The sequence below is a fragment of the Xiphophorus maculatus genome, chromosome 15, assembly GCF_002775205.1.
Source record: "Xiphophorus maculatus strain JP 163 A chromosome 15, X_maculatus-5.0-male, whole genome shotgun sequence".
NCBI lineage: Eukaryota > Metazoa > Chordata > Actinopteri > Cyprinodontiformes > Poeciliidae > Xiphophorus > Xiphophorus maculatus.
The window spans coordinates 2141120-2167697 of NC_036457.1; the positions used below are offsets into that span (position 1 = coordinate 2141120).

General features: G+C 35.7%; 1 protein-coding gene across 1 annotated transcript in view; it reads right to left on the reverse strand.

Annotated features, from left to right (window-relative positions):
• man1a1 (mannosidase alpha class 1A member 1) overlaps window positions 1-26578 on the reverse strand; it is a 70254-nt gene that overhangs the window by 26252 nt on the left and 17424 nt on the right. Inside the window, exon 3 of the mRNA XM_023348024.1 lies at window positions 2079-2173. Coding sequence (XP_023203792.1) covers window positions 2079-2173 — 95 coding nt within the window. The remainder of the gene's footprint in view (window positions 1-2078; window positions 2174-26578) is intronic.

A 26578-nucleotide genomic window follows, 5' to 3' on the forward strand; every position in this document is an offset into this window, starting at 1 on the left:
TAAGAGTAGAAATACTTCATAATAAAATTACTTAAGTAAAAGTAAAAAGTACAGAGTAGCAGAAGTACTCCTAAAAGTACATAAAAAAGTTACTCAAGTATATGTAATTGAGTAAATGTAACTAGTTACTACCCAACTCTGATGTTACTGTGACTGTTGCATGGGAGTGTGTGTGTGTGTGTGGGTGTGTGTGTATGTGTGTGCAAAATATCACAGATCAAGTCATGCAGGTAAAGTCATCATCTACAACAATCTGCTGCAACCTCATGGGGGGGAATCACAGATCTGAGCTGAATCCCATGAACATTAGAACACACACACCTGCAGAAACACACTCACACCTTCACACACACACACGCCTTCAGAAAGAAACACACACATAACTTCAGAAAGACACACACACACCTGCAGAAACACACGTCTCTCCCCCCAGGGCGTTCCTCTCTCCAGGAAGGAGGCCGTGGGGGCCTTTGGGGTCCATTCACCCGTTCAGGCACAATGGAAATTAATTTATTACAGCACATTTATCGTCATGACAACCTGCCTTTTAATTAAAAGCCAACAAATAGCAGAACGTTGCATCTTTCTCGACAGAAAAGGAGAAGACCGGAGGAGTCGAGTCAGCAGGATGACTTCAGTCCAACATGAGAATTTAGTTTGTTTAAAACAAAGTCATGAAAATTAGATTTTAATCTGTTACTCCTGCTCACTGTTGTAAAATTATTCAGAGACTCAAGCAAATTCATCTTTTATATAGAATATTAACATGTTTTAAATCAGGAGTTTCTAAACCCACAGAAAATCAACTTTTAGAATGTTTTTTATTCACTATTCAATAATTATTGCATTAATTTAGCATAAATGCTGCCTCATATTGTCTTATTTTAGATGGCAGAAAATTCTTCTTTTTCTTGTCGGAAACTTTTCCATTTCTTGCTTGCTAAGCTAGCTTCAGGAGCAACGCAGCTAAATGAATTTGACTGGCAGAAAATGAGCATCAGAAGTAACATATAAATAAATTATTTTAATTAAAATTTTATTTTTTAATGACTGAAAAGCAGAAAAAAATTATGAAACTTTTAGGATAAAAAAATTGTGGAATTACTTTTTTTGTGCACTTTTTTTTCCTCATCTCTCCAGCGCCCCCTGGTGGCCACATAGAAATATACTGATACAGATCATTTTTGAATCCTAAAACTAGTAATTTAATTAAAGTTTTGTTTTAGATGTTGCATCAAAGACACTTTAACAAATGCCTATGTAAAGATACTTCTGTTAAAAAATGACGGGATTGTCCACAATTATCAGAAACAATTCAGTTTCATATTTTCTCCATGAAGCAATAAGATGCCAGAAAACAATTATTGATTTCAAGTCAATAGCACCTTAATATTTGTGAAAAAGTGCTATTTTCATTGGCAGATTATTTAACTAAAACATGGGAAAAATCTCTAGTCCTAAATTAAATAATCTGCAATTGGAACTGGAACTTTTTCATCAGTATTAAGGTATTATTTACATAAAACAAACTCATTTCTTGCTGAAAAGTTACTTGTAAGTTAGTGCACTTAAAATAAGACAAAACTAAGATATTTTCACTAGAAACTAGTTTGTGTTTTTGCAGTGTATTACATTTCCTGCTGCTTTATAAGCAAATTCATGTTTAATAAACAGTTTGTAGAGATTGAGGGAAGACTTCTTACGTTTCTTCTTACGTTTAATCTATTATTTAAGCTCAGAAAAACATGGTGACACCAGTCAGATGGAAACATCTAAGTGATGGAAGACGACCAACAAAACGATTCTCCATCTTTATTTGTGGTGTTTGAAACCGGGGGAAACTGTGTGTCAGCATTTCATGGCGTATTAATAAAACCTCCTTCAGGTTTGTAACCTTCAGAGAGCGCTCGGGGAAAACAACAACAACGTGTGTGTGGCGGGGCGCCGCCGTCATGTTAAACCAAAACATCTCGGTGAGTGAGAGCGGCGAGCCGCAGACCACACGGCGCTTTAAAGCAGCAGACCATCAAAACGGAGCGTCGCCGGAGTGGACCGCCGGGGCTGTGTGAGTGTTTTACCTCTTGAGGTTGAGCAGAGCCCAGGGGATGCCTGTGGGCGTTTTGAAGGCTGGCAGCAGCTTTTCACCCAGCTCCACCGCCTTCCTGCGGAACACCTGAGAAAAAACAAAAGTGTTTGATTATCTAAGGGTTGCAGCAGGAGACAAATTTGTATTTTCTCCAGCACAGCTTTAAAAATAACTAAATACAAACAGTAAAGAGAAAAGAGACTCCACGGGTACAGGAGTTTAGCGAGGGGAAGCTGTATCTTACTAGCCAGAGAAATAGCTTTTGTGTTTTGTTGAGAAAAATCAAGATAAACTCTAGTGTGTTTGCCTAGAAAGTCCAGTTCATTTGTGGAGGTGTGAATGCTAATCAAACCAAAAATGCAAACTCTGGTCCGCCTGAAAACCAGTTTAAGTAAACGCTGGCGTGGCTTGTGTGAACACCAAGTGGACTGGAGACCACTCCAAATGCAGGAAGTGGACTACACCTCAGGGCATTCTGGGTAAATACAACCAAACAAACATGCTAGGCTAGCCCTTAGGGAACAAAATGGCTTGAGGTTTTTACCGGTGAACAGAGAGAAATCCTACAAATGTTACTCCAATGTTGTTTTCATTTTATGAAGAACGTTGAGCTCAGTATCTTCTTAAAAGGTTTTCATGTTGTTTCCTTCAGTAGTTCTTGATGCAGCGCCCCCACAGGCAAGGAGGTGAACAAGTTTTTCAAAAGGTTTGGTTCTTTGACAGTGCAGTGTGAAAGTGAACCAGGTAACAATGTAGCAAATGTTGCATTTTTGGTATCAAATTGAACTGAGTTTACTGGACTACCAGGTGTGAAAACACCCTGAGGCTAAAGGTTGCTGATAAAAGAAAAAAATGTCCAAGGAGGAGAAAAGTTCTGCTAAAATCTCAGAAATTTTGAGTTTAACTTTCCCTTTTTTACGAGAAAAAAATGTGGATATTCTGTTGAAAAGTAAAAAGTTAAAACTTAGAGGACTTTTGTGTCACAATTCTGAAGATTTCTTCTTACAAATTTCTGACTTGTCAGAAAATATCCCAGCTTCAACTATAAAATTATAAATTTTTAAAAATTTAAAACAGAGAACATCCAAGTTTCTCTAAACTACAATATATTCTTTTAGGTAAAAGAAAAACAACAAATAAGAATTTCAGCAACTACTTTAAATCTCACCTGAAGGATTTTGACTCCTTTCTGTTATTAATGTATACTCTTATCTTATCTTATTTCTTTATCTTTTTGTAGTTTCTTTTTGAATGAGACATCCCATGTTGTATTTTTTTCTGCACTGATATCACTCTGCACAGTTTTGAAGCCATAAAGTAACATTTTCATGCGGAGTAACCTTCGGCTCCGATTCAGAGCCGACTGCAGGGACGCTGCGCTGCTTTAAATAACTTCATGAATATTAAACAAATGAAAAGATGTTTATAATCAACTAGACTCTTTTCTGCACTAAACATCGATTCTGATCTAGTTTTAAACGATGACTTCCTTATAATGTACTTAGACTTTCACAATTCTGTAAATTTTCAGAATTTAGAGTTTTATTCTTCTTTATTGAAGAATAAAACTCTGTTTCTCTCTTTTAAAAACATAAAATCCATACAATACAGCACCCTTCACATTTATTGGTAGCAGAGAAATTTAACTTTTATTTTCAGTACATTTACTTAAGGGGGAAAAATAAATTATTGGGATTCCTAATTTTCATGACCAAATCAGTCTCCAAATCTAAATCTGATACAAAACCTTTTTTTTCTGACTGACTTATCAATACAGTGTAGGGCTAATATGTCGATTATTATTTAGATTGATTAACAACTGGATAGCAAAAGGTGCTTAGGAGATTATTTTTAAGGAATTTGAACCGAGTGAAGCTAAAACTGCCACTTGAGGATTTCTGGGTAGAAAATATCTACAGTCAAAGAAAGTTTTTTTTTTAATCTTAAAAGCAAAATATGTATATATTTGTGTAATTTTAACTTAAATACAGCTCTGAATATGCTGTACATTCAGAAAAAGGGTTTTTTCAGTATAATCCAGTTAAAAATTTATTGATTACTGAAATAGTTGATTATTTTCATAATCGATTAATCACGATTTACGTGATTAATCGATTATGTATATAATTTCTTTGTGTTTATTCCACCTCTAAATGTATACTCTTGATTTTTCTCTACATTTTCAGTGAGATTGTGTGTTATCTTAAGGATTTTTGTCCAGAGGAAACTATACGTGTTGAGGCCTCTGTAAATCTGTGCTGCAATCGATTAATCACAATTTATCCAATTAATCATTTATATATATATATTATTTCAACCTCTAAATGTATGGCCTTGATTTTCCAAACGTTTTCAGTGTGGTTGTAGTGTTATCTTAAGGCTTTTTTCCAGGGGCAGTGATAAGAGTGGAGGCCCCTGTACTGTCAGCTGTAATCAAACCAGACTTCTCTGTCGGAGAAGAACCTGCTCTGCAGACTTCGGAGCAGTGTTAGGTGAGGGGTCTCGGTGTCTCTTTCTTAGAGAGACGTTTTATATTTAGCTCCAGGCACAGGCCCAGTAAAAATGTCAAGATATTGTGAGTTCTGCCCTAACATGCAGCCGACAGTTTGACACAGCTGCTGGCAATTCAGCAGCTTTATTTGAGCTGCTGTAGCTGACCACTGCCATGAGGTAAAATGACACTTTTTTTTATTAACTCCTGCTTTTGACTTTTTAAATCAATTTTAAATCAGCCAAGCTACTTATTTATAACTCCAGCCTGCAAAAGAAACTATCTGATCCCAGCTTTGAGATTGAATTTTTCAGATTGGAAGGAGAGAAAAAACAAACATGAAGCTCTGTGACCTGTGTCTCTCTGTTCTCCGTCTTTCACACAAATACACTCAGAGGTGTGAAGTAGCAGAGACTAAACTGGCAGCTATCCACCCCAGGGACGAACCACTCAGCAAAGTCTGAAAGACGGGGGCAGATTGGAGGACACGTTTTCTGCTTTTAAAAAAAAAAAAAGCTCTAGAGGGGCTGCACGTCAAAACAATGAGGCAAGTTTACAGCGTTTCTTTGAAAGCGGATGGCAGGAAAAAAATACTCTGCAGATAACAGCAATGTACAGAATCCACAAGCAAAGACGCACGTTTACATTTTTGATTCAAACACATCTTTGAACAAATGCAGTTTTAAAGCGAACAGGCTTGTGGTTAATGAGAAAATGAAACAACCCTGACAATAATCACAGACTAAAAGCACCAAAAATGCCTAAAGTGGTTGAAGCAACATGATGGAAATGGGCTGTAGAAAAACATTCAGCCGAGATTTGTGGCTGTTTTCTGAACAGAAAGCAGCCAAAAAAAATCTGTGCAATAATCATAAATATTATATGTATTCAAGTACCGCAACTAACAATTATTATAAGAATTTATTATCAATTAATTGATTCATCAGATTTTTTAAAAATGGCACAGTTGTAAAAAATTTCAATTAACCTCTTAAGCTTTTTGCTTATACTAACTTAGCATGAGAAAATAAAACTGTCATTGCCAAAAATGGCCATTAATTCAATTATCAATTATTCAAGATTATCCAATTAATCGTCTCAGTACTAATATATTTATGAAGATGAACAGATTAGAGTATTTGTCTTTGTTACTTATTTTGGATGGCTTCAGGCTTTGCTTTGTGAACTTTCTCTGCATATAAAAAAATTCTAAATGTTCTCCAGATATCTAGAACAAGATATGATGAAAGTAATTTTTTCTATATTCTGGACTCAGAGACTGAGAGGCACGTTAAATGTTTTTTCCTCTCAGTGGAGTATGAAAAACTGCCACTCCGGTGAAACATTACCCAACTGCACAACACTATTTCTGTGCAAAATTCACTAAAAACGTTTTCAGCCAACTGCACTCTGAAACATCCAATTCATTTTTTCATTTCTGAGTAAAACACACTCTAGTCGGTCATTTTGAGTGAAGAAACGTCCACTCTTTTGGTTCTAGGCTTTAGTAGCTTTTCTTTTAATCATTAACCTGACTTAAACTAGGTGGAAAACCTTACTGAGGGAACTCTGTGGGATCCGCATAATTAAAATGGATAACATCCTGAGGCAGGAAACACAAAACTGACAACCTGTAGGCTAATTTTACACCTTAGTTACAGATCAGTATTTCTGCTTTCAAGTAGTAGTAGTTTAAAACAACACTATAATTTCAAAAAGAAAACCAAAATCATATTAAATATTTTCAGTTTTCAGCTAATTTAGACAGAAAATAGAATCTAACAGAAAATATTAATGCATATTTAGTGTTCGGACTATAAAAATAGGCAGATATAAGCATTTTTTGAGGATATATTTATGTATTTATCAGCAGTTGTGATCCCTAGACCCAGTGAATACCGGGAGTCGAATGTAGAGGGATTTCTTTAGTGTCTCCTTAGGAGGTTCTGCACCACAAACCACTGAAGGAAACAACATGAAAACCTCTGTAGAAAACACTGAGCTCAACTTCCTTCAACAAAACAACAACAACAAAAAAAAGGATCGGCATCAAATTCTAGTGGTTGTAGGATTTCTCTTTTGTCTTTGGCAAAAACCCACACGTAATTTCTCCTGTTAGCGCTGGACTTGAATGTTTGCTTTGGTTATATTTACCCAGAATGCCCTGCGCTATAGTCCACTTCCTGCTGTTGGAGCAGTCTCTGATCTGCTTGGCGTTCACATACGCATTCAAACCGCACCAAAACTCACTTTAACCAAGACCGAGGATTATAGACGGACCAGACTTCACTTTTCTGGTTTGATTAGCATTCACATGGACTTTCTAGACAAACGAACTAGAGTTTGATTAAAGTGGGCTAAACACATTAATTAAATTTCAAGAACATACAATAAATTTTCAAATGGCTTTCCATACTCAAAATATTATCTGTTCACTTGGAATGCCAAATGGGTACAGCTATATTCCTTGCTCTTTATTGATGGAAATCAAAGCAGTTTCTTTAAATTTATAAATGGCATTATTCATTATTCTAGCATTACTTTGGTGTGGAGTGCTTTTCTGTCTTACATTACCTAAAAACATTGTATACAGAGACAGACTCAACCCAAAAAGTGACATCTGTACCATAATTTGTAACATGTAGTATAACACCACTAGCAGGTTTTATGTCAGAACCAAACATCTGAATTTGAGTTTTGCCGTCACCAACAGAATGATGTGAACCAAAGAGTTAATTTCAGAGTAACGCTGTCAGGAACTACCATCTGCTAAAGCACTAGAGAGCAGACGGTGCTCTGCGGCAGAGACAGAAAATAAAAAAAACAAAGCTGGGTTTATTAGATGGATAAAACTTTCAGCCACCCAGAGTGATACTCTGAAATACATACAGCATAATCTGAAGGGAGAATGCCAATAACTGCTACAATATACCTGCAAGCAAGGAAACATGAAAGCAGTCAACAGATTGCAGAATTTAAAACTCTCAGATAAAATAAAGCTGTTAAACTTTTCTTTCTTTAAAGAAATTGCATTAAGCACGCCTGCTAGACTTCAAGGATAGTCAGAGTGCATCTTCTCGAGTGTGTTTACCAGAAAAAAAGCCCACTGGCTCTCATTAAATACATTTGCAAACACGTCATCACATCCACAGCAGAACGACCGAGCCCAAAGGATGCTGCAATCAGATCAACAAACGCCAAACAATAAATGAAAATATCGAACATGGAGCCTAAATCCAATTTTCCTCCTTAATCTCCAGACTTCCAAGGCAGATTAAGTTCAGGATGATGTGCGAATACATTTCTGTTTTATGTTGCACAAAATGGGAGCCGCGCCGTGTCGTAACAAGACATCAGATGCCAGAGATTAATGTCTTTAATAATGCTGGAAGCACACAGAGGGAAAGGAAAATCCCAGCGACGCACAGACGAATGAATTACACACAGCCCGAGTCCGAGGCCATCAAGCAAGCTGACAACAAGCTTTAATAAGTGAGTGAATCATACAGAACCTGAGGAACACACTCAAAAACCCGCGGCTGATGCCGTTAGGAAAGGCTAATGTTGATAATCACATTTCACACCTGAGTGCCTGTGACAAAATATCCATCAAGAAGATTTACTGCTGCACTACAGTGTGTTTGTTTCTCAGAGTTAATCCTGGTTAATAGATAAATTAGTTAACAGTATGTGACAATTCAGTCCCCAAAGACATCAGCTGGCTGCTTCAGATGCACGACAAACGTTTACGAGCAGGAAAAAGAGAGAGACGGGGAAAGCGTACAAACTGAAAGCAGAATGCAGTGATTTGGAAAATAGTAAAAAAAGAAAGAAGAGACATCAGATCTTAAAAGGGAGAATTTGCTGGAGGCAACATATTTCAAAGAGCTGGCCCAAAAGCAAGTTTTACACGGCATTGCATCACTCCTTTTAACATCTATTTTAAATTAGGAACGTTAGACATTAACTGTAAAATGGATGTCAGAACAATATTAATACATAATGGTATTCAGTTTACAAATGTAAGACATTCTGCTGCAGGGACGGACGAAATATTGTTTTGCTTGGATGGTATTAAAATCATGCACCTATCCATCACCGCAGCGTCCGACAAATCAAGTATTCTATCAATTAATTTAACATTTTTCATTATATTTTTCATTTAATCACTTAAGTCTTTTATCTACAATATTATAAAGACATTTAAATATGCAACCAGACAATTCAATTCTCTTTTTATATAAAAAAAAAATGTTAACTACAATGGAATAACAGCATTCCTTTGGTGGACGAATGATCATTTATAGCAAAGGATGCAAAAATACTTTTAGCATGTGAAAGGATCACTAAACATCAATACATTTTCACTTACCTGATTAATAATTTGATAGCAAAAGGTGCTTAATCTGAGATTCTTATTAACAGAATTTGAACCAGGTGAAGCTAAAACTGGCACTTTAGGAGGTTTAGGCAGAAGCAATTTTACAGACAAAGGTGTTTTTTTTTTATCTTAAAAGCGAAATATATAATTTTTTATACAGTTGTGGCTTAATTCTTCCTCTGAATATGTTGTTCTTTCAGCAAATGGTCTTTTATTTGCATCTCCAGTTAATTAATTGATTACCAAATTAGCTGACGATTGTATTAGTAATTGATTAATAACCACTGATTCGATTAATCGTCCGAATTCCTAAGCTATCCATATCAAAAACTGACTAAAGGCAATCACACAGTATATATTTGCTTTTACTGCTGGTGTAACAAGGTCATATGATAAGAGATCCATTTTCACATGATTCCACATGATTCAATGCCATGAGTTAATCTTGCATTACGCAATAGAGATGCTTCACTCACATCGGCATGCTGGATGCTTGAAACTAAAAATAAAACTCACTGAATACTTTATTTCTTTTGGCCAATGATTGTCTGACCAACATCATTGAATTTTGCTCCCAGGCTGTAAGTTGATTCTTAAATATAAGTTACCTTGTCCTGACGAAGCAGAACACTGTGAATTACACACTCTTGATCCTAACACACATGCACTATTCAGAACGTAGGCACATGTTTAGAACCATGTACCATGTGTTTTTCAGTACATCAGCGTACGTGGCAAGATAGGAAAAGTGTGAAAGCTGCTTTAGGATCAAAAATATCATAAATGCAAAAATCTAAACCAGAGCTGCACAACAGAAAATCCCAACCGTCATGGCAAAACATGTATTTGGGACATTGCAATTGCATCAGATTTGTTTCGATGCGATTTTTGGTGGGAAATTTCAAACAGTGCATCCAAACTCTGCATGCTAATAATATCCTGTGAGGGACTTGAATTCGCTTTAATGCCTGAACCTTAATGGTATTTTATGTAGAGCTGAGATGATTAATCAGATTAATTGTGATGAATCAATTATTCAAATTATTGTCAGTTCATTTAGTAATCAATTAATTCATGGATACAGACAAGAAAACATAGTCAGAGCTGTATCATATGTTGATATAATCTTATAAACCTAAAATGCAAAATTAAGATCAGAATTTTATTAACACCTTTGCATGTTAATATGTTTTGAAAAAAACTCCTCGAGTGTCTTTGTTTCAGTTTTTTCCCAGTTCAAATTCAGTACAGGAATGCTATGCAACTGCAATTTAATCACTAAAATGTTTATTTTCTTATTTAATAAAAAAAATTAATTATTTGTTTTAATCTTTTAATGTATTGTGTAAAACGGTTCAGGTGGCTAAATGACAATATGTAGAATGTGTCAAGTTTATTTTATCTGATTAATTGTCAGAATAATTGATTGGTAAAGTTATTGTTAGTTGCAGCCATATTTTCATGGCTAAAATTGTAAAAGGTCCCTGAAAATGTCAGTTTTTGTGAAAAATAGAAAGCCAACAGTTGAATCAATAGATCGTATACGAGTAGATTAAGAAATATTTCTCTTTTATTTATTAGAGCCATAACCTTCCACTCGACATCGCTGACCTCCCAGTTTTCTTCTTTAAATCGAAGAACAAGCTTTGCAGTGATAAATAAATCTCAGATCTGGGTTAGGGTTACGTACAGCAGGCGGCTGGGATGTAATTCAGTGAGGAGGCATCAGAAACCTGTAAGGTTTGCGTGTTCATCAGGTTCTGTGTTGGTATGATTACGTGTTGCAGTCCACAGAGAGTGGAGCGGACAGCTTCCTAACTAAGATGAATCACTCTGCCTGGACGCTGTGTGACCAGCAGGCCCAGTGGGACATGTGGCCCAGATTACAGCAGCGTCGCTGGGATGAAGTGGGGGCCCTCCGGCCTCTGTCATCTCCTTCCTCATCTCTCCTCTGATGTTCACCTATTACTCAAGATTTACTGTGTCAACTCTCCTTTTTCTTATTCTGTCTGTTGTGCTTCAGTTTCCACTTCTATTTGTTCAATTATTAAACTCGGGCCGGTTATTTTTTATTTTATGTCTTATTTAATGAGCTGTCTTCCCGTTCTCAGACACAAAATTTAAAATCTTATCTACCATTCGTGCTTAGATTTTAATCAGTGATTTTTGCTTTTTTAACTGTTAATGTAGTATTCTGGAATGTTTTTCTGCTTTATTTTTATTTTATTTTTTTCACCAGGAAAATCCCAGAGATCTAAAATCTATTTTGCAAGAGAATCCAGGCCAAAAACAAATAAATTGGTTAAAAGATTTGCCATTTAAAGCATTTAGAGCCTGATGATTCCATCTCAAAATCAGTAAGAACAGAAACTTTAGATTTATGTGTTTCTGCAACTTGTTCCAAGAAAAAGGAGCAGAAAACAGAAAAAGATTTCTTTGCAAGTTCAGTTCGGACCTGAGGCACCGAAAGTAAAAATAAGTTCAGCAGTTTTCTTTAATTTTGAGAAAAACACTCTTATATTTGTGAAGCTATTTGAAATTAACCAATTTAGATTTTTTTTCTCTATCTTACCAGTAAAATCCCATTGAGATAGTTATGTAACTATTGCTGAAATTAATTATTTTCTTGTATTTTTCTCACTATATAATGCAGATCTTGCTCAGTATTTGTGTTTTTCAGTTAATTTTATTTAAAATATCCTGTTTTGAATGCATCTATTTAGCTTTCCTTGATTGTGAAAACATTAATAAATCAGAATAAAGAAAACTATTTATTTGTAAAGCCATTTAAAATGAACCAATCATTCAGCTACGTAGCTATTTCTAAAATAAACTTTTTTTTGTATTTTTCTTCCAATATAAAGTTAATCTTGCTCAGTATTTCGGTTTTTTAGTCAGTTTTATTTTTAAAATATCTTGAATAAATCTTAGCTTTCCTTGGTTGGGATAAAAATAATTAAATCAAAATGTTTTGCCTTTATGTATATTTGAAAAGCGCTCAATAGTTTTCCAAATAGTTTTTACGTTGATTACAGTTTTATGAAATTCACATCTCGACTCAGACACTTAACAAATTTACAGTAAACAGCGAACAAATCACTTCTTGTTTTCTTGTAGCTGCATGTAAAGGATTCAGGATTGTTAAACTCAGAACATGCAAAGCGACTGAGGATGAAGAAAACAGGCGGGGAAGACTTAGCGTCAGCTGAAGGAGGTCGTTCTGGAGGCTGCAGCTGCACTGGAGAGGCTTATCCAACACACACGCAGCACTCTAAGGAGGTGACAGCTTTCAGTAGTTAAGAAGCCTGCTGTTGTGTGAATGGTTGCTCTTGTCCTCCACTCCACTCTGCTCTCTGTCAAAGCCTGTCCTCAGCCTCTTTCTGGGTTTAATTCATTGCTTAAGAAGGGAAAAAAGCCCCACAAGGACAGGCAGAGGGGAAAAGCAACACCGGGATCTGTAATCGATGAAGGAGCAGTAAAGGAAAGGAAATGGGGGAAAAATATCTAATTATTAACTTCAGTTAATTAATTAATCTGATATGCAAATTACAGAATAACAGTTAAGCAGAAGATATGGTTTCCTACTCTCACTATCCGATGTAAAACATTTCTCAGCAGGAGGTGAAATATTCATATTTAAGGTATTTAAGGATTTTGCGTAATTAAGGTATTTAATTATGCAAAATCCACATTTTGCACATTTATGTACTTCGATTTGGGTTTCTATTTCAAGCGCTTAAAAACATTTTTTGGTAATAATAACGTTTTGTGGTGTCTGGAAAACAAGCCGTTTCAAAAACCTCCACTTGCCTTGTTACCTAGCAACAGTGAGCCCAGCTCGTCACCTTCCAACCCAAGTGGAGCTCCAGCACCTTTGGTCAGCTGGTTTTAGACAAGTGTTTCGTTGCCGTCTTTCCATCCAGAAATCACTTGCTGCATTCTTGCTGGTTGTGCAGGAGGCTCCACTGCTGCTTGTCAAAGATGAATGGTTGTATCATTGCATGTCTGTTTGCAGCCATTTTTATGTGCGAGTGTAAACATTCAGCTGGGGGGCATGGCCAGCAGCAGCTCATGTGGATTTAAAGTGACAAGACGCCCTAAAACGAGCAGACTATAAACTCATTATCTAAGAATAATTTTGAGCAAAACATTTAATATACACGTTTTATATAGCTTATAGACCTATTCTACCCTGTTTAAGGAAACATAATAGGTGCCTATAAGCATCTGATGGGTTAACACTTGGGTTACTCTCTGCTGTACGTCTAAATGACCCGGAAGTGCCGGTAAAAGTCCGGAAGCATTTCACAGTGGCTTGAATCTCTGCTCCAACTGAACATTGTGATTAAAAAAACAAGCATATCACCTTTCATTGTATGCAAAAAAGTTAATTTCCCAAACTTCAAATTTAAAATTCCAAACTTTTAACGACTCTTTTTAAAAGGGGCGGTGGAATATTTAACAAAATTGACTTTTTTGAGCATTTAAATGATGTTATAATTTTACACCCACATCTAAAACAAACCTGGAGTGTTGCATTGACTCTTTCATGCATTAAAGGATTTGATCTCCCGTTTCAGTCACTCGAGGGCGCCTAAGCACTTACTCATACAAAGCAAAGCCAATTCACACAACACTCCTCTAGACTAGTGGCAGCAGCAATTAACGAACACCTTGGGCACGGTGGAGCTTATTATAGGAACTATTTCACTGAACACTTGTCAGAAAGAGCAGGAGTTTCTCTTCTTAAAGAGAATTTCAAGGCGTTAAATTGCAAATTTAACTCATTTTTGATACAGTATTTTTAAAACAACTGAAGGTAACATATTTACTTTATTGTGCTATGAAATGGTACTGTGTGTCTGGAAAATGCGTAACACTGCCCCTTTAAATAGAAAGAGGCCAATTCAAGGCGTCAGATATGATTATGATGTGAAATGATTTTTTAAAAAGTAGTTTATATATATATATAACAATTTAGTTATTTGAATTGTGAATACAATAGCAGGGACGACAGTCATCAAATGCAAAAACACAGATATAAAATTAACTGGTTTAGTCACTTTTACATGAGAAAAAGCTTTAAATTTAGAGTTCCTGTTGGCCAAAACCAGCAAGTCAGACCTTCCGTCTTAAAATCTATCAAATTTGTGCAGTTCGCTCAGAAATAGCTCTAACAAATTCCTCTCTCAGCAGAAAACTCTGCCTGACTGTTTAAAGTTATTTGGACCAAGTTGAATGCAGCTCTGTTTAGTTAGAGGGTAAAAAAGCAAATGTTACTGCAGAGTGCCAGATAATCTATTAGCTTAATTTAACACAACACAGGCCAGACATCAGCCCTCCAGGCCCAGTTCAGCAGCTGGGGGCGCTCTGCTCTTTACTTTATAATTAGCCTTTCAAGCTGCAGCGCGTCACAGTTTCAGAAGAATTAAACTCACTGTAAATTTCATGAATTTATTTTCAAACATGAGCTGTAATTAGTCACGATAAAGTTTCCTGGACGATAAATTACCCCACAAGTTATTGCGATAAATGATGATGGTGTTGTTTTGAGACAATTTTAAAGTAATATAATTGTATAATAAAGCAAGAACAGATTCTCAAACAACAAATTTAAAATTCTCATGGAAATTTAACACTGGAACTGAAAGATGTCTGAAATATCCAAAATAAAACAAAACAAATAAAATTAATTATGAAGTATCTGTAAACAAAATTGTTCTTCAAAAAAATGGATTAGTTGAGACTAAAACACCAAACTGAAAACTTTTATCATCCAGGTTTTGGAAGAAATAAAGAGAAAAAAGAAAAACGATGAAATCATACAAATGGAAATTATTAAGCTCGTTTTAATTTATCTTTCGATTATTGATTATTGAATATTGCGACAGGCTTATCTGCAATGAATTATCTCTGTGATTCAGTGAGCAGCTCTTAAGCCACTGATTTTGCCACAAGAGCCAAAATCAGTCATTGAATGAACTTGGGAGGCCGCAAAAAATATTTTAAAGCAAACATTTAGTGCCAATAATGAACTAAAGTAAAAATCAAAATTATTGTAGATGCAAAACATAAAGAAACACAAGACCAATCCTCAGTTTCTGACTTTTTGGGGTTCATTGTTTTCCTATTTTTGCTGAATGCGTTTGAGTAAAAGTAGTTTGTGTTTCCAGTTAATAAAAACTTAGATAAATTCAGAAAAGTTGTTAATAAATGGGAATTGACGGCGTTAATCTGCAAAAAAACCAACTTCATTCTTCATAAAAATTAAAAGTGAAGGAAAACATTCACCACCCTATCCCTAAGCTCTTCCTGAGACTGTCTTCAGTCAGAGGCTTCTTCAAATGCGCTGTAATACAGACTGCTACTGTAGATCTTTTCTGCCAACGGCCATCAATATCTACAACAACTCTGAAGAACTTGAATTTAATTTCCCTTTGGGATCAATAAACTGTTTTTAAATTTGAACTGAATTAATGAACAAATGTCACATGACTTGCAAAGAAACCATCTAAAACCAGCAGCGAAAGATGGGATCTGATGTTTTTGTTAGTGTCTCTCAACCCAAACCATCAATATGCGTCCATATACGATATGCAAAGCAAATCAACCGCTGATAAAACGCTCCCTTGTGTCCTGTGGCACGATCTCTGCTGACTCTGCAAACCTTTGACAGTCACCTTTTTTGACAGCGCCGCTACGGAAATAAGAAAGAGCTGGGAAGGTGAATTTACATAGAAAATTGCCACCTATGTGAGAAAGTTGCAGAAATAGGAGAGAAGGAAAGATGGAAACTGCAACATGAGCAACCAGATGAAAATTTCAAGGTTTAAAGGTTTGCTGCTGCAGTTCGTATCATCTGTGTCAGAATAAACATAAACTAAGAGGCATTTTCATAATAAATCAGTGTTTATGACTGAAACACTGGGATTAGCAGTTAAATCTGATTAGTAAGAATAAAAATGATATTCCGATATTCGATGTTTGAAAAATGTTGCATTTCTATCTACTGAGAGAAAAGTGGAAGTGGGAGGAATTAGAGACGTTAAGGTCAGTATCGGTGACCATAAGGTCAGATTACAATTATTAAATGCACTTTCTTAACCGTTTTAAAGGCTTGCAGTTTAGTTTTTACGTGTTTGACCAAGGAAGCTAATCCATTATTTTTGTCAGTTTATTTTTTATTTTAAATTGACTGGTATAAATAAATTTGTAATTCAGTACATTTATGTCTGTGTTTAAAAAAAAAACGTTTTTCTGTATCGGAAATGAAAAAAGTGGATTGGTGCTTCCTTACTAGAAATCTGAATAATGGATGAAACTGTTGGTACATTAGTGTAAATATCAATTAAACAGCTAAATCAATACTTCACCAATTTTAATTGTTTCACCCAAGAGCATTTCTTTTAAGAAGTTTTAGCTTTTCCATTTGTTTTTATATCAAAATGTCAGATTTTTCCAGACTTTAGTTTCTCTTTCCCAGGATGTTTTAGCTACTATTGAGCTACTAATACAAAACTTAGAGTCTGTATGGATGTAAAACCATTTAGACATCAGGTCAAAACATTAAATCTGGAAAAACAACCTATTCCATATTTTATTTTTGTTTTTACACTTATTTAGAACAGAAAATGCTTAAATCAAATTCCACACTTTTCTCAGACTGTATAAGAGTTCTGACATACCTTGAACTACATTTAAATTTTATGACTGAAAACAAACATTTATTTGCTTTTGCAGAATAAAAACACACTACTAAACATCAGTGCTTTATGCTTAGCGATGAGTTTACTGGAAACCAACAGACCTCATTTACTGGAGGTCCATTCATTCACGTCAGCAGCCTCTATGGGAATTACCAGCTGGACAAATATAGGCCACAGTAAATGATCTGATGCTAATGATGATAAATATTTCATAACACTGTGCTTCCTGAAAAACAAACTAAAAGCAGAGATGAAACTCCCAGAGAGTGCATGTGTGATAAGGAGCCAGTAAAGCGGCGTTTAGACCTCCCAGTGGAGGATTTGCCCCGTCGCTGAGCTGTAACCCTGACAGCTTTCATCTGAAGGAAAATGTCAACGATTCCTTCAAACAGTTCAAGAAGGCTAAAGACCATAAAGGCCCTGAAGTTCCCCCTCCTGGCAAAGCAAACAACTGTTTAAGCCAGCGACAGTGGGACCTCCACTGCTTCCTGGAGGTCAACCAACGCCAGCCAAAGAGGAAAGATTCAACTATTTATGGTTGATGCAGAAAAGTCAAACCCTTTTCTATCAGTGTTTCGGCTTGTTTCTATTTTTTCATTCACCATTTCATATTGTTGCAATTTTGGTTATTTCTTCCAGGTATGTAAAGAAGCCATCCGTCACTTTGAGGATGTTTTGGAGCTGATGATTTAGATTAGATTTCCTTCTTTATTTTGAACAAATCAATTAAAAAAATAAAAACAAAACAAGAATGCATATACATACATTTAAACACACACAAGAAAACAATGCTTTGCAACTTAAGAGTCGGTAATTTTAGCTGGTCTGAAAAGAACAACATTGTTTTTAATTTCCACACTTTTATATTATTCTTCAATATACATCTATAATTACTGAGATGCAGAAATAAACATCTATATAACAATACATGTCACAGAATATATAATGTATAATATTATATCAATACACAAAACATAATTTTAAACATATAAATATTAAATATGTAAATTTTTTAACACTATGTTAAAGGTAATTTTCTGTAGCTTACTTAGAGTTGTTTCCATTTCCAAACTGGAAATAAAAGGAAACTAATTTCATAGTTTGGTTGTTTTATAAACATAAACCAGATCCAAAATATAATGAAACATTATACAACATTAGATTAACAGTAAACAGTTTTGAGGACTTTTATTATTTAACTATCAAGACAAATTGATATTAGTACAAAATGGTTTATTTGGAGACATAAAATAAGTGTTTATAAGTAAAAAACCCAAATTTTAATAAAACAGACTAAAACTATAAATTATAACTCTTCTTGGGTGTAATTAAAGGTAAAAACAACGTTAAAACTAAGATGAATACTTCCATGACTTTTTTTTAGTGCAATTTAACTCAATTGACAAACTTAACTGAGTTTAAAACAAGATTATAGATCATGGAAAGCACATGCTTGTGTAATGTTGGTTATTCCCAACATTCCAGTTCCCAACCAACTGGGCTTACTGGTTTTTGTGTAACTGGGCTTACTGGTTTTTGTATAATTATGCAAACAATGTTTCTTCTATGTTTGTTGTTGCTTTGCAAAAAAGAAAGGCAGCACAATCCAAAGGAATTTATAAATAATTTGGAGATGAACTTGAGATATTTTGTGCTGTGAACAAAAAAAAGAGCCAAGAGAGGCTTAAAATCTCTCATGGAGTTGAGAAAAATGTTATAATTCATCCACAGGTTCTACGGTAACGTTTAATTGCCGAGTTAAAAAACATAACAGGTGGGAAAAAAGGACAGTTTGGTAATTTTGGTTGAAAAAGCAGAAAAAACCCAACTTGGACATAATAAAGAGAAGCTCAGCAGAGAAGAAAAGTATTTTAAATGTAATGTTGCTTGAATGGTAAACAAAGATACGTGTCAAAAAAACAAAACAAAACATCAAAGCTACAGATCTTCACAGTTCAACAACATGAATAAAAAAATCCACATATAGGTTCTTGAAAGCAGTAAATCATCAAAAAAACATCAGCAGTAACTTTGGCTGCTGCTCATGCTCAGACGTAAAGATCCAGACAGCAGGAAACAGAGACAGGGAGACAGCTGATGTAATTGGACTGTAAGTCCCACAGAGGAGAGAGCTGCCTGGTGAAGAGTTCGGCTGTTTACCAACCGCACTTTCACTGACTCCAAATTTCATGTTTGAGGTTTATTAACATTTTGGATTAACCAGAGAACTAGAGTTGGTAATTTAATGAAGATAATCCTGAAAAATAAGATGTCGAATTAAACCTGGCATGTAGGACTGAAACGATTAATCGTTACTAATCGATTAATTGCTAACTAGAATATACAGATTTGGAAAAAGACCATTTTCTGAAACAACAACAACATACTCAGAGAGATAATGGAGCATAGTTTTAGCTTGCTTTAGTTCAAATTCTGTAACATCTCCTATTAAGCATATTTACTCTCTAATTATTAATCAACACATCAGCTCTAAACTGTATTGATGTTAAATCAAGCAGAAAAGGCTGAACTTTTTACAATTTCACAATTTTTTAGCTCCGTTTTGCTACAAATGATAAAGTGTATGCTAAATGTTATTACATTTAATGCAATAAGATGTTTATTTTCTTCTTTAAAAAAGAAATGCAATTGTTTACTCGCATCTTTCCGATTAATCGCCAGAATAATCCATTGATGGTGCCTCACTGGCATGGTTCCTTCATGTTAAACTCATTCATGGTTCTGGTGAGCTGGCTGCTCCTCCATCCACTCAGAGATGCAGAAAGACCAGTGAGCTGCTGCCCTGCAGTCTAGCCCAGGGAAACTCTTGCTCTTTTCACACCACTGAGCAGCACAAGAGCCCGCTGCATCCTAATAGCACATTTAGGTACTCGAGACTCGCCTGAGCTGTAATTAAAAAAAATGAGCACACTATGCCGAGGTGGTATTTCGCAGTATGCGCCGGGTCAATAGCTTTTTAATCAGAGCATTCGCTGGAACTGTTTAGAAAATGGGTGCAAAGGCCTACAGGCCAGGCCTGAAATATTGTTCTGCAACAAGCTCGTCTGCACCCTGGGACTTAGTTTGTTAATGACATTGGTTTAAAATAGTCTTACAGCCAGGCTGAGGAGGCCATGCAGGGGGCTGCTCTGGAAACATGTTTCAATTCAAGACTTTTTAATGCCACCTTGAATTAAATTTAAGACAGAAAAAACCCACATGGGGTAATCCTGCTATGTTATAAGAAATAATAGCTAAAATTGTGACATTTCGCGCTCAAACACGTAGAGGCACGTGTGCAATGTGACAGTAAAGTTGAAAAACGTCAACATTTCTCCGGTTTTACCCCCAATGGAGATGAGTTTTGCCTGTCGCTGTTTGGTTAGCTAGCTAGCAAGTGCATATTAGCTGCTAGTTAGCAGCAGCCTCAATTGTCTTGAATCCCAGAATACAGCAATGTATTTAGAGCCAATTTGCATTTTGTTTTATGACTTTAACACTAGGGCTGAAGCGATTAATCTGATTAATTGTGAAGAATCTGTAATTGAAACAATCATATTTTTTTAGTTGCAGATGTTTCCTTCGCTACAAATGGTAAAGCGTGAACTAAAAGAATGCTGTGTTATTGCATTTTAGGCAATAAAATGTACATTTTCTTATTTTAAAAAGGAATTTAATTGTTTGTTGGCATTTCTATGTATTTTTAATAATATATAAAATAAGTTTAAATGGTTAATTTACAAATCTGCACAATGATTAATCGATTAATCATCAGCATAATCCAAATAATAACTAATTAAAATAATTGTTAGTTGCAGCTCAATTTAAGACATTTAAGGCCTTAAAAAGTCTTAAATTCATGTATCTGAGAATAAGACTTTAAGGACACTATTGGAAAAGACCCTCATGCCTAAATCTTCACAGCTCAGGTGGGCAAAAATGACTGATTTGAGACAAAATCTTCTCTCTAACATGCAGCTCACACTCACAAAAGAGAAAAAAATGAGGGAAAGTAAAAGAAAACAAAAAAGGCACCAGAATGAGTGACAGGCGAACAAGGTGGCGATACGAGTGGTGAGAAAAAAGCTGAACAATAGACATGTCAGAGTCAGCGGCTAATCTGTGATTAGATAGCGCCTCAGTTTGATAATACTCCAATGTGAGAGCAAAGAGGGAGACTCTCTCAGCTTCCTCTGTCACTCAAAGTGTGTGTATGTGTGTGTGTTAGTATATTAACTAGGCAAATGGCTCCCTTCCCTTATCTTCCTTGCAAGGGGACGAGATAAGGTCCAATGAGGGCAGGAGTGGAAAGCCGCTTGGCTCCCTTCAGGCCAGATGACAGGAATAAGAAACAAAGCAGCAGACATGAACTCTGGGGATATTTCAGGCTTTCTAACAATAACCGACTGCAGATCTGCCAGTCAGAAACACCGAGGATTAAAGTTACATCCTACATGTGCAAATATGGATGTTTAATTACATAACAGAAAGCATTGTTAGCTCTCTTTACTATTTGTGGTTCTAGCTCAGGCATTCTGGCATAATGATGTAGTTTGTAGGTTGACTGGAAGCTGGTGTTTCTTTGGAGTAACAATAACTATTTAGCATAAACACTCGGGGGATTTAGGACATAAAACGGAAAGCTGCCTTTGATGATGTTAATACGGAGGTCTCAAGACGCCAAGCAGGGAATTTTCCACCAAATAATTTCTCCTGGTAATCATCCTTTCAATTAATACCCCCACATTAAGATAATTTCAGCAGAACGCTCCCAAATTTGACTCAGGAACAAAACAGATCTTACAAAAATGTAATCTTTAATTTCATGTTTAAGAACAAGGATTAAATGTTATTCTGATTATTTCATTTTTAACATCTTATTGGTGTGATGCAAATGTCAAAAACTGGACCCACAACCACATCAAAAGATTTTAAGTAAAAACGCGAGCAACAGCGTTCTGGGTCAGCTGCAGCTTTTTAGTTAGAACTGTTGCAGTAATCAATGTAATTAGAGATAAACGCTTATTGTTCCAGATGTTGTTTGAACATTTGTTCAGGTGATGAAAGCCTGACTTTGTAACCGTCTTTATGTGTCTCTGAAGGTTCAGGTCTACATCACAACACCCAGCTTTCAGACCTGATCTCTAGTTTCTACCTGTAGTAACTGAAGTTGTGTGTTGACTGAATCATTCCTCTTTAGATAAGAAGATCATAACTACAGTTTTGTTTCTGTTTAAGGTGAAAAAGGTTATGGCATGTATTGATTATGTTTTATCCATCAGTGATTGAAAGGGTTAATCATCACTTGATGAAATTGTAATGTAGAGCTGTGTGTCATCTGCATAACGTCTGATAATGTTCTAATAACTAAGGGCTATAGCAAAAGAAAATCCTTATTTCTAAGCATAATTTTAAGACTGCATATGAAAAATTTAAAAAGTCACAGATAATCATAAATGGTGATTTCACAGATGTCCAGCAGACAGTTGTTTACATCTTTGAGGAGGAAGGAAAGTCACAAAACATCATTGTCAACGATGGCAGCCATTGACAGGGTTGGATCCATAGTGAGTTCAACAAATAATACATGGGTTTCAGTTAAATCATTCTGAAATAAAGGTTTACAGTGATGTTAATGCTCTGGTTTATCACCTGCAACAAACGTCTGCCTTCATTTTTAAGTCCAGCAGCGTTATTGCTGAACAGCATTAAAGAAGATGACTCCCTCTGCCAAAAATCCTTTACCGCACACTTTTTGATTTTATTGCAAAAAATAAAATAATTAATTAATTCTCCTGCAGTTCAGATTACAGGAGTTCTGATAACATATCTGGGATTTTAAAATACACTTTCCTGTCCTTTATTTGAATAAATAAAAAAATAAATGAAACTAGGAATGAAATGATTAATCACATGATGAACCAATTAATGAAATAACAGTCAACTAATTTAGTAATTGATTAATCATTAACTGGAGTATAAATTTGCTCAAAGAACAACATATTCAGAGCATTACTTACACCTTTACTGCAGTATATATTTATTTATTTGGCATTTAAGATGAAAAATACATTTTAGCCAAAACTCCTGAAGTTTTAACTTCACCTGGTTCAAATACACTAAATCAGGCATGTCCAAAGTCCGGCCCGAGGGCCAATCACGGCCCGCCGTCAGATTTCATACGGCCCGCAGCCTCGGTCTTATAATGTATTATTTATGGCCCGCCTCCACTGTCAAACAGAATCAATAAATCATAAAACTTGAAACTGTAATTCCTCCTTTCACCAAATGGTGGCAGCACCACTTTAATACTATCAGTCTCTGCCTCCGTGCAGCGAACCGCTCTCCACTCATTTCTGCCATGGCCACTGCAAAGAAAACAAGTTGACAGTGAGGGCCGCCGCTTTCAAGAGAGATGGGAATTATAATACTTCACTGAAAATCAAGCCAATTGTGCTTGTCTAATTTGTAATGAGACGGTTGCCTTGTTTAAGGATTTCAACGTATAGAGACACTACCAGAGTAAACATGCTAACACATACAACAAGCTAACAGGAAGTGACAGTGCTGAAAAACTGAAGCAGCTCCAAGCTGCACTGGCATCACAACAGCGATTCTTCACGCGGGCCTGTGAGTCAAAAGAAAATACCACCAAAGAAAGCTACGATGTTAATGTTAATAGCTAAACATGGCAAACCTTTTACTGAAGATACATTTATCAAAGACTGTGTTATGAAAATGGTGGAGAACATTTTGCCCTGAGAAGAAGCAAGAATTTGCGAATGTTTGCCTGGCAGTAACAGTGTGGCACTGAGAGCTGAGGACATGAAACTGAGTATTTTGAACGGCAACGTCTGTCACTAGCAGCAGTGAAAAGCCAAAAGAACATTTATGCACCTGGATTTATGGCACTTATTTTTATTAAACTCTTGAGTAAGATTTGGTTATTACTGTTGATGTTATGAACCTGTAGATGTGACAAACTATTACTTTCTGAAAGATATTGTAAATGACGAGCAAAATTCACTTGTTTTAAGATTTAATAATAACAGACAACTTTGCATTACTTATAACTCCTGTTGAAAATGTTCTTGAGGCAAAGATATTTTTAAACTCATGTAAATTTAAGGTATTTCATACAGTTTGTTCAATGTTATCTGACTCTCCAGATATGAAAGAAAAGCAGAATTTCTGCTTTTAGAGTTGCCTGAGTGGCTTATATTTGGTTATTTTGTCATTTGAAAAATAAAGATAATTGTGACAATGAAAATTGTTTTATAACGGTGTGTATTTGCATGAAACTTTTGTAGTTAAAAAATGTCCGAACAAACTATTGGCCCCCGGGCACCTTCACTTTATCAAATCTGGCCCTCTTTGCAAAAAGTTTGGACACCCCTGCACTAAATGAATGCTATGTTATTGCATTTTAGGCAATAAATATTTATTTTACAATTGTAAAAAAGGAAGTGAATTCTTTACTTTCATATTTTAAAGTACTTCTAATATTGCACAAAAAGGATTAAGTGGTTAGATGAAAAATATCTGTAAAATCTGTCCATATTTGACTATATTATTTGATTATTCGTCACAATAATTGATTAATCGACTACTAAAATTGTCACTAGTTGCAGTCAATGAAACCCAATTTCTTTCAGTGTTTTTTATTTGAGTTGGGCTCACGACATTTTCCTTTGTGCCATCCCACTCTGCTGCAGAATGTGTTTTATTGCTACTGTGATGCTGAGATGGGATTACAGAAGACATGGAGATTTATTCTGTATGTGTTGAATCATGCATAAGCAATAATATAAAAAGGAAATATACAGATGCACAGATTTAAATGCAATCTTGGCAAGAAACTTTCACTACTTTTATGGTGACCAATAATTCTGTATTTTATGTGATTCTTACTGTCAACACATCAGTTTTATCATAAATATAACTATTTTGAACTGCTGTTCTCAGGATATTAAGATAAAGTGTCTATCTAATGATTTTCTTCTCTTTAGGATATAAACTGTATATATCCTAGGATATTTACAGTTCCACTAACATTTCCTAGGAAATGTTGTAGTGGAACGCTTTTAACATTTCCTTTTAGAAAGAGTTTAGTAAGAGTTTCAAACCTCAACTTTTCAAAAGTTATAATCATCTGACCATCCTGGGCTGGAATTTAATTATTTTTACTTTTACAATATTTTATATGTCAAACAACTCCTAATTATTTGAATTTTTGAGAACACAAGGTCAACTCTACTACCATTTCAGTCATCATACTGAAGTAAATTTCATCTGTGCAGACAGAGGGTCTGCATAGCTTAGCATGATATTAAGTAAAGGCAAAAATGTGTAAATATAGTACAGTTTGGGTTCACAGTGCCTGTATGGTCCAGTTAGCGATAAATCAATTACTAAATCAGTTGACAATTATTTAAATTATCGATTAATCAAGATTTTTCCAATTAATCGTTTCAGCCTTAGATGCCAGGTTTAATTCTGTATGTTATTTTGGAGGATTATCTTTATTAGCCACAAACTACGGTGCTCTTGGCTAATCCAAGGGCTGAAACTATTAATCAATTAATCAGTAAAATGAAAACCTTTAACCGTTTCTAGTCATGCTAAACATGTCCTATTCTGAAAGTGTATTCCAAAAGCTTGGTTTTAATTTCTAAACTCTAAAATAAAGAGTGTTTTCCCTCTCATGCAGAGATTAAATCGTTATTGGGGAGTTTTGAGATATACTGCTCAGAAAAATGTCATTTAGTTGACGTATCAAGTGCAGAAACTTCCCTTAGCATTTATTTCATAAAAAAGTTTCAGTTTCTTGCTGTGAATGACTTACAGACACCACTTCACCCTCCTGCTCAGTGTGTATATACCCATACAAGACAAAAAGGGGAGTGCAGGGGGAAAATGAAGCTGTGTGGTGGAGCAATTACTCGACGTGTCAAAGCATGGCGAGAGGAAAGGCTTGGATCCTTTTCTGACAGCGAACATGTGTGGAGCTGTTAGGATCCTACAGAGTCTCGCCTCACAGCTGTCTGAATTAGGGAGCGAGCTTTTAGGTGGACACACAGGGAGGGCTGATAAAGGTTTTGGTAAGCCACAGGAAGGAAGAGAAGATACCACCGATGTGTGACCCTGCAGACCAAACCAATTTTCTTGGGGTCGAGCAGCCCGCTGCCGTGTGGAGCTGAGTGGGTTTTTCCTGGCTAACGGACAAAAGAGTGTGAACTAATATTGTTCTGCAAGAGTCGGATCATAGGGGATAGAAAACAGGGTAATAAACCAAATTTGTCCTCTATTTAGAACGGACGGTATTCTAGTGTGTTGGCATGCGCAACAACTAACAGCACTACATTAAAGCCTCAAGATGTCCAACCATTATCTCAGACTCTTCCATTAAATGAGAAATTAAATTAAAATCACACGTGAATAATATTGTTCATGCGACAAGCGTGATGTACACAGTTAAATGACATACCTTCAAAATTCAGCCATCGAAGATGTTGACATCTTATTTAGGTGTTGGAGCGACAAGAGCGGCTAATTAAGTGGCGTTTTGGGGGAAAATGTGGTCGGCCATTTTACAGAGGAGCTACAGATTCAAAACCTTAGAATGACACGCAATCCTTTATGACCTGTTCAATAAATATTTGTTGACACAGGTAATCTGGAGAAAATAAAAATGATCGATCACCCTTTCCTCTATGCTACACCGCAGCTAGCATAATCTGTTGTGAATGCTAACTATAGTTAGCATAGCCACTATTGATGGTGGACAAACAGTTTTCCTGTAATAAGTGGTTTTGCCAACATTAGCATATTTAGCAGTGAGTAGATGAGGCTGATTGACAGCATGAAGCCCCTCCTCCTGGCTCTGTCTGGAGACGGCAATAGTAGCTCAGAGA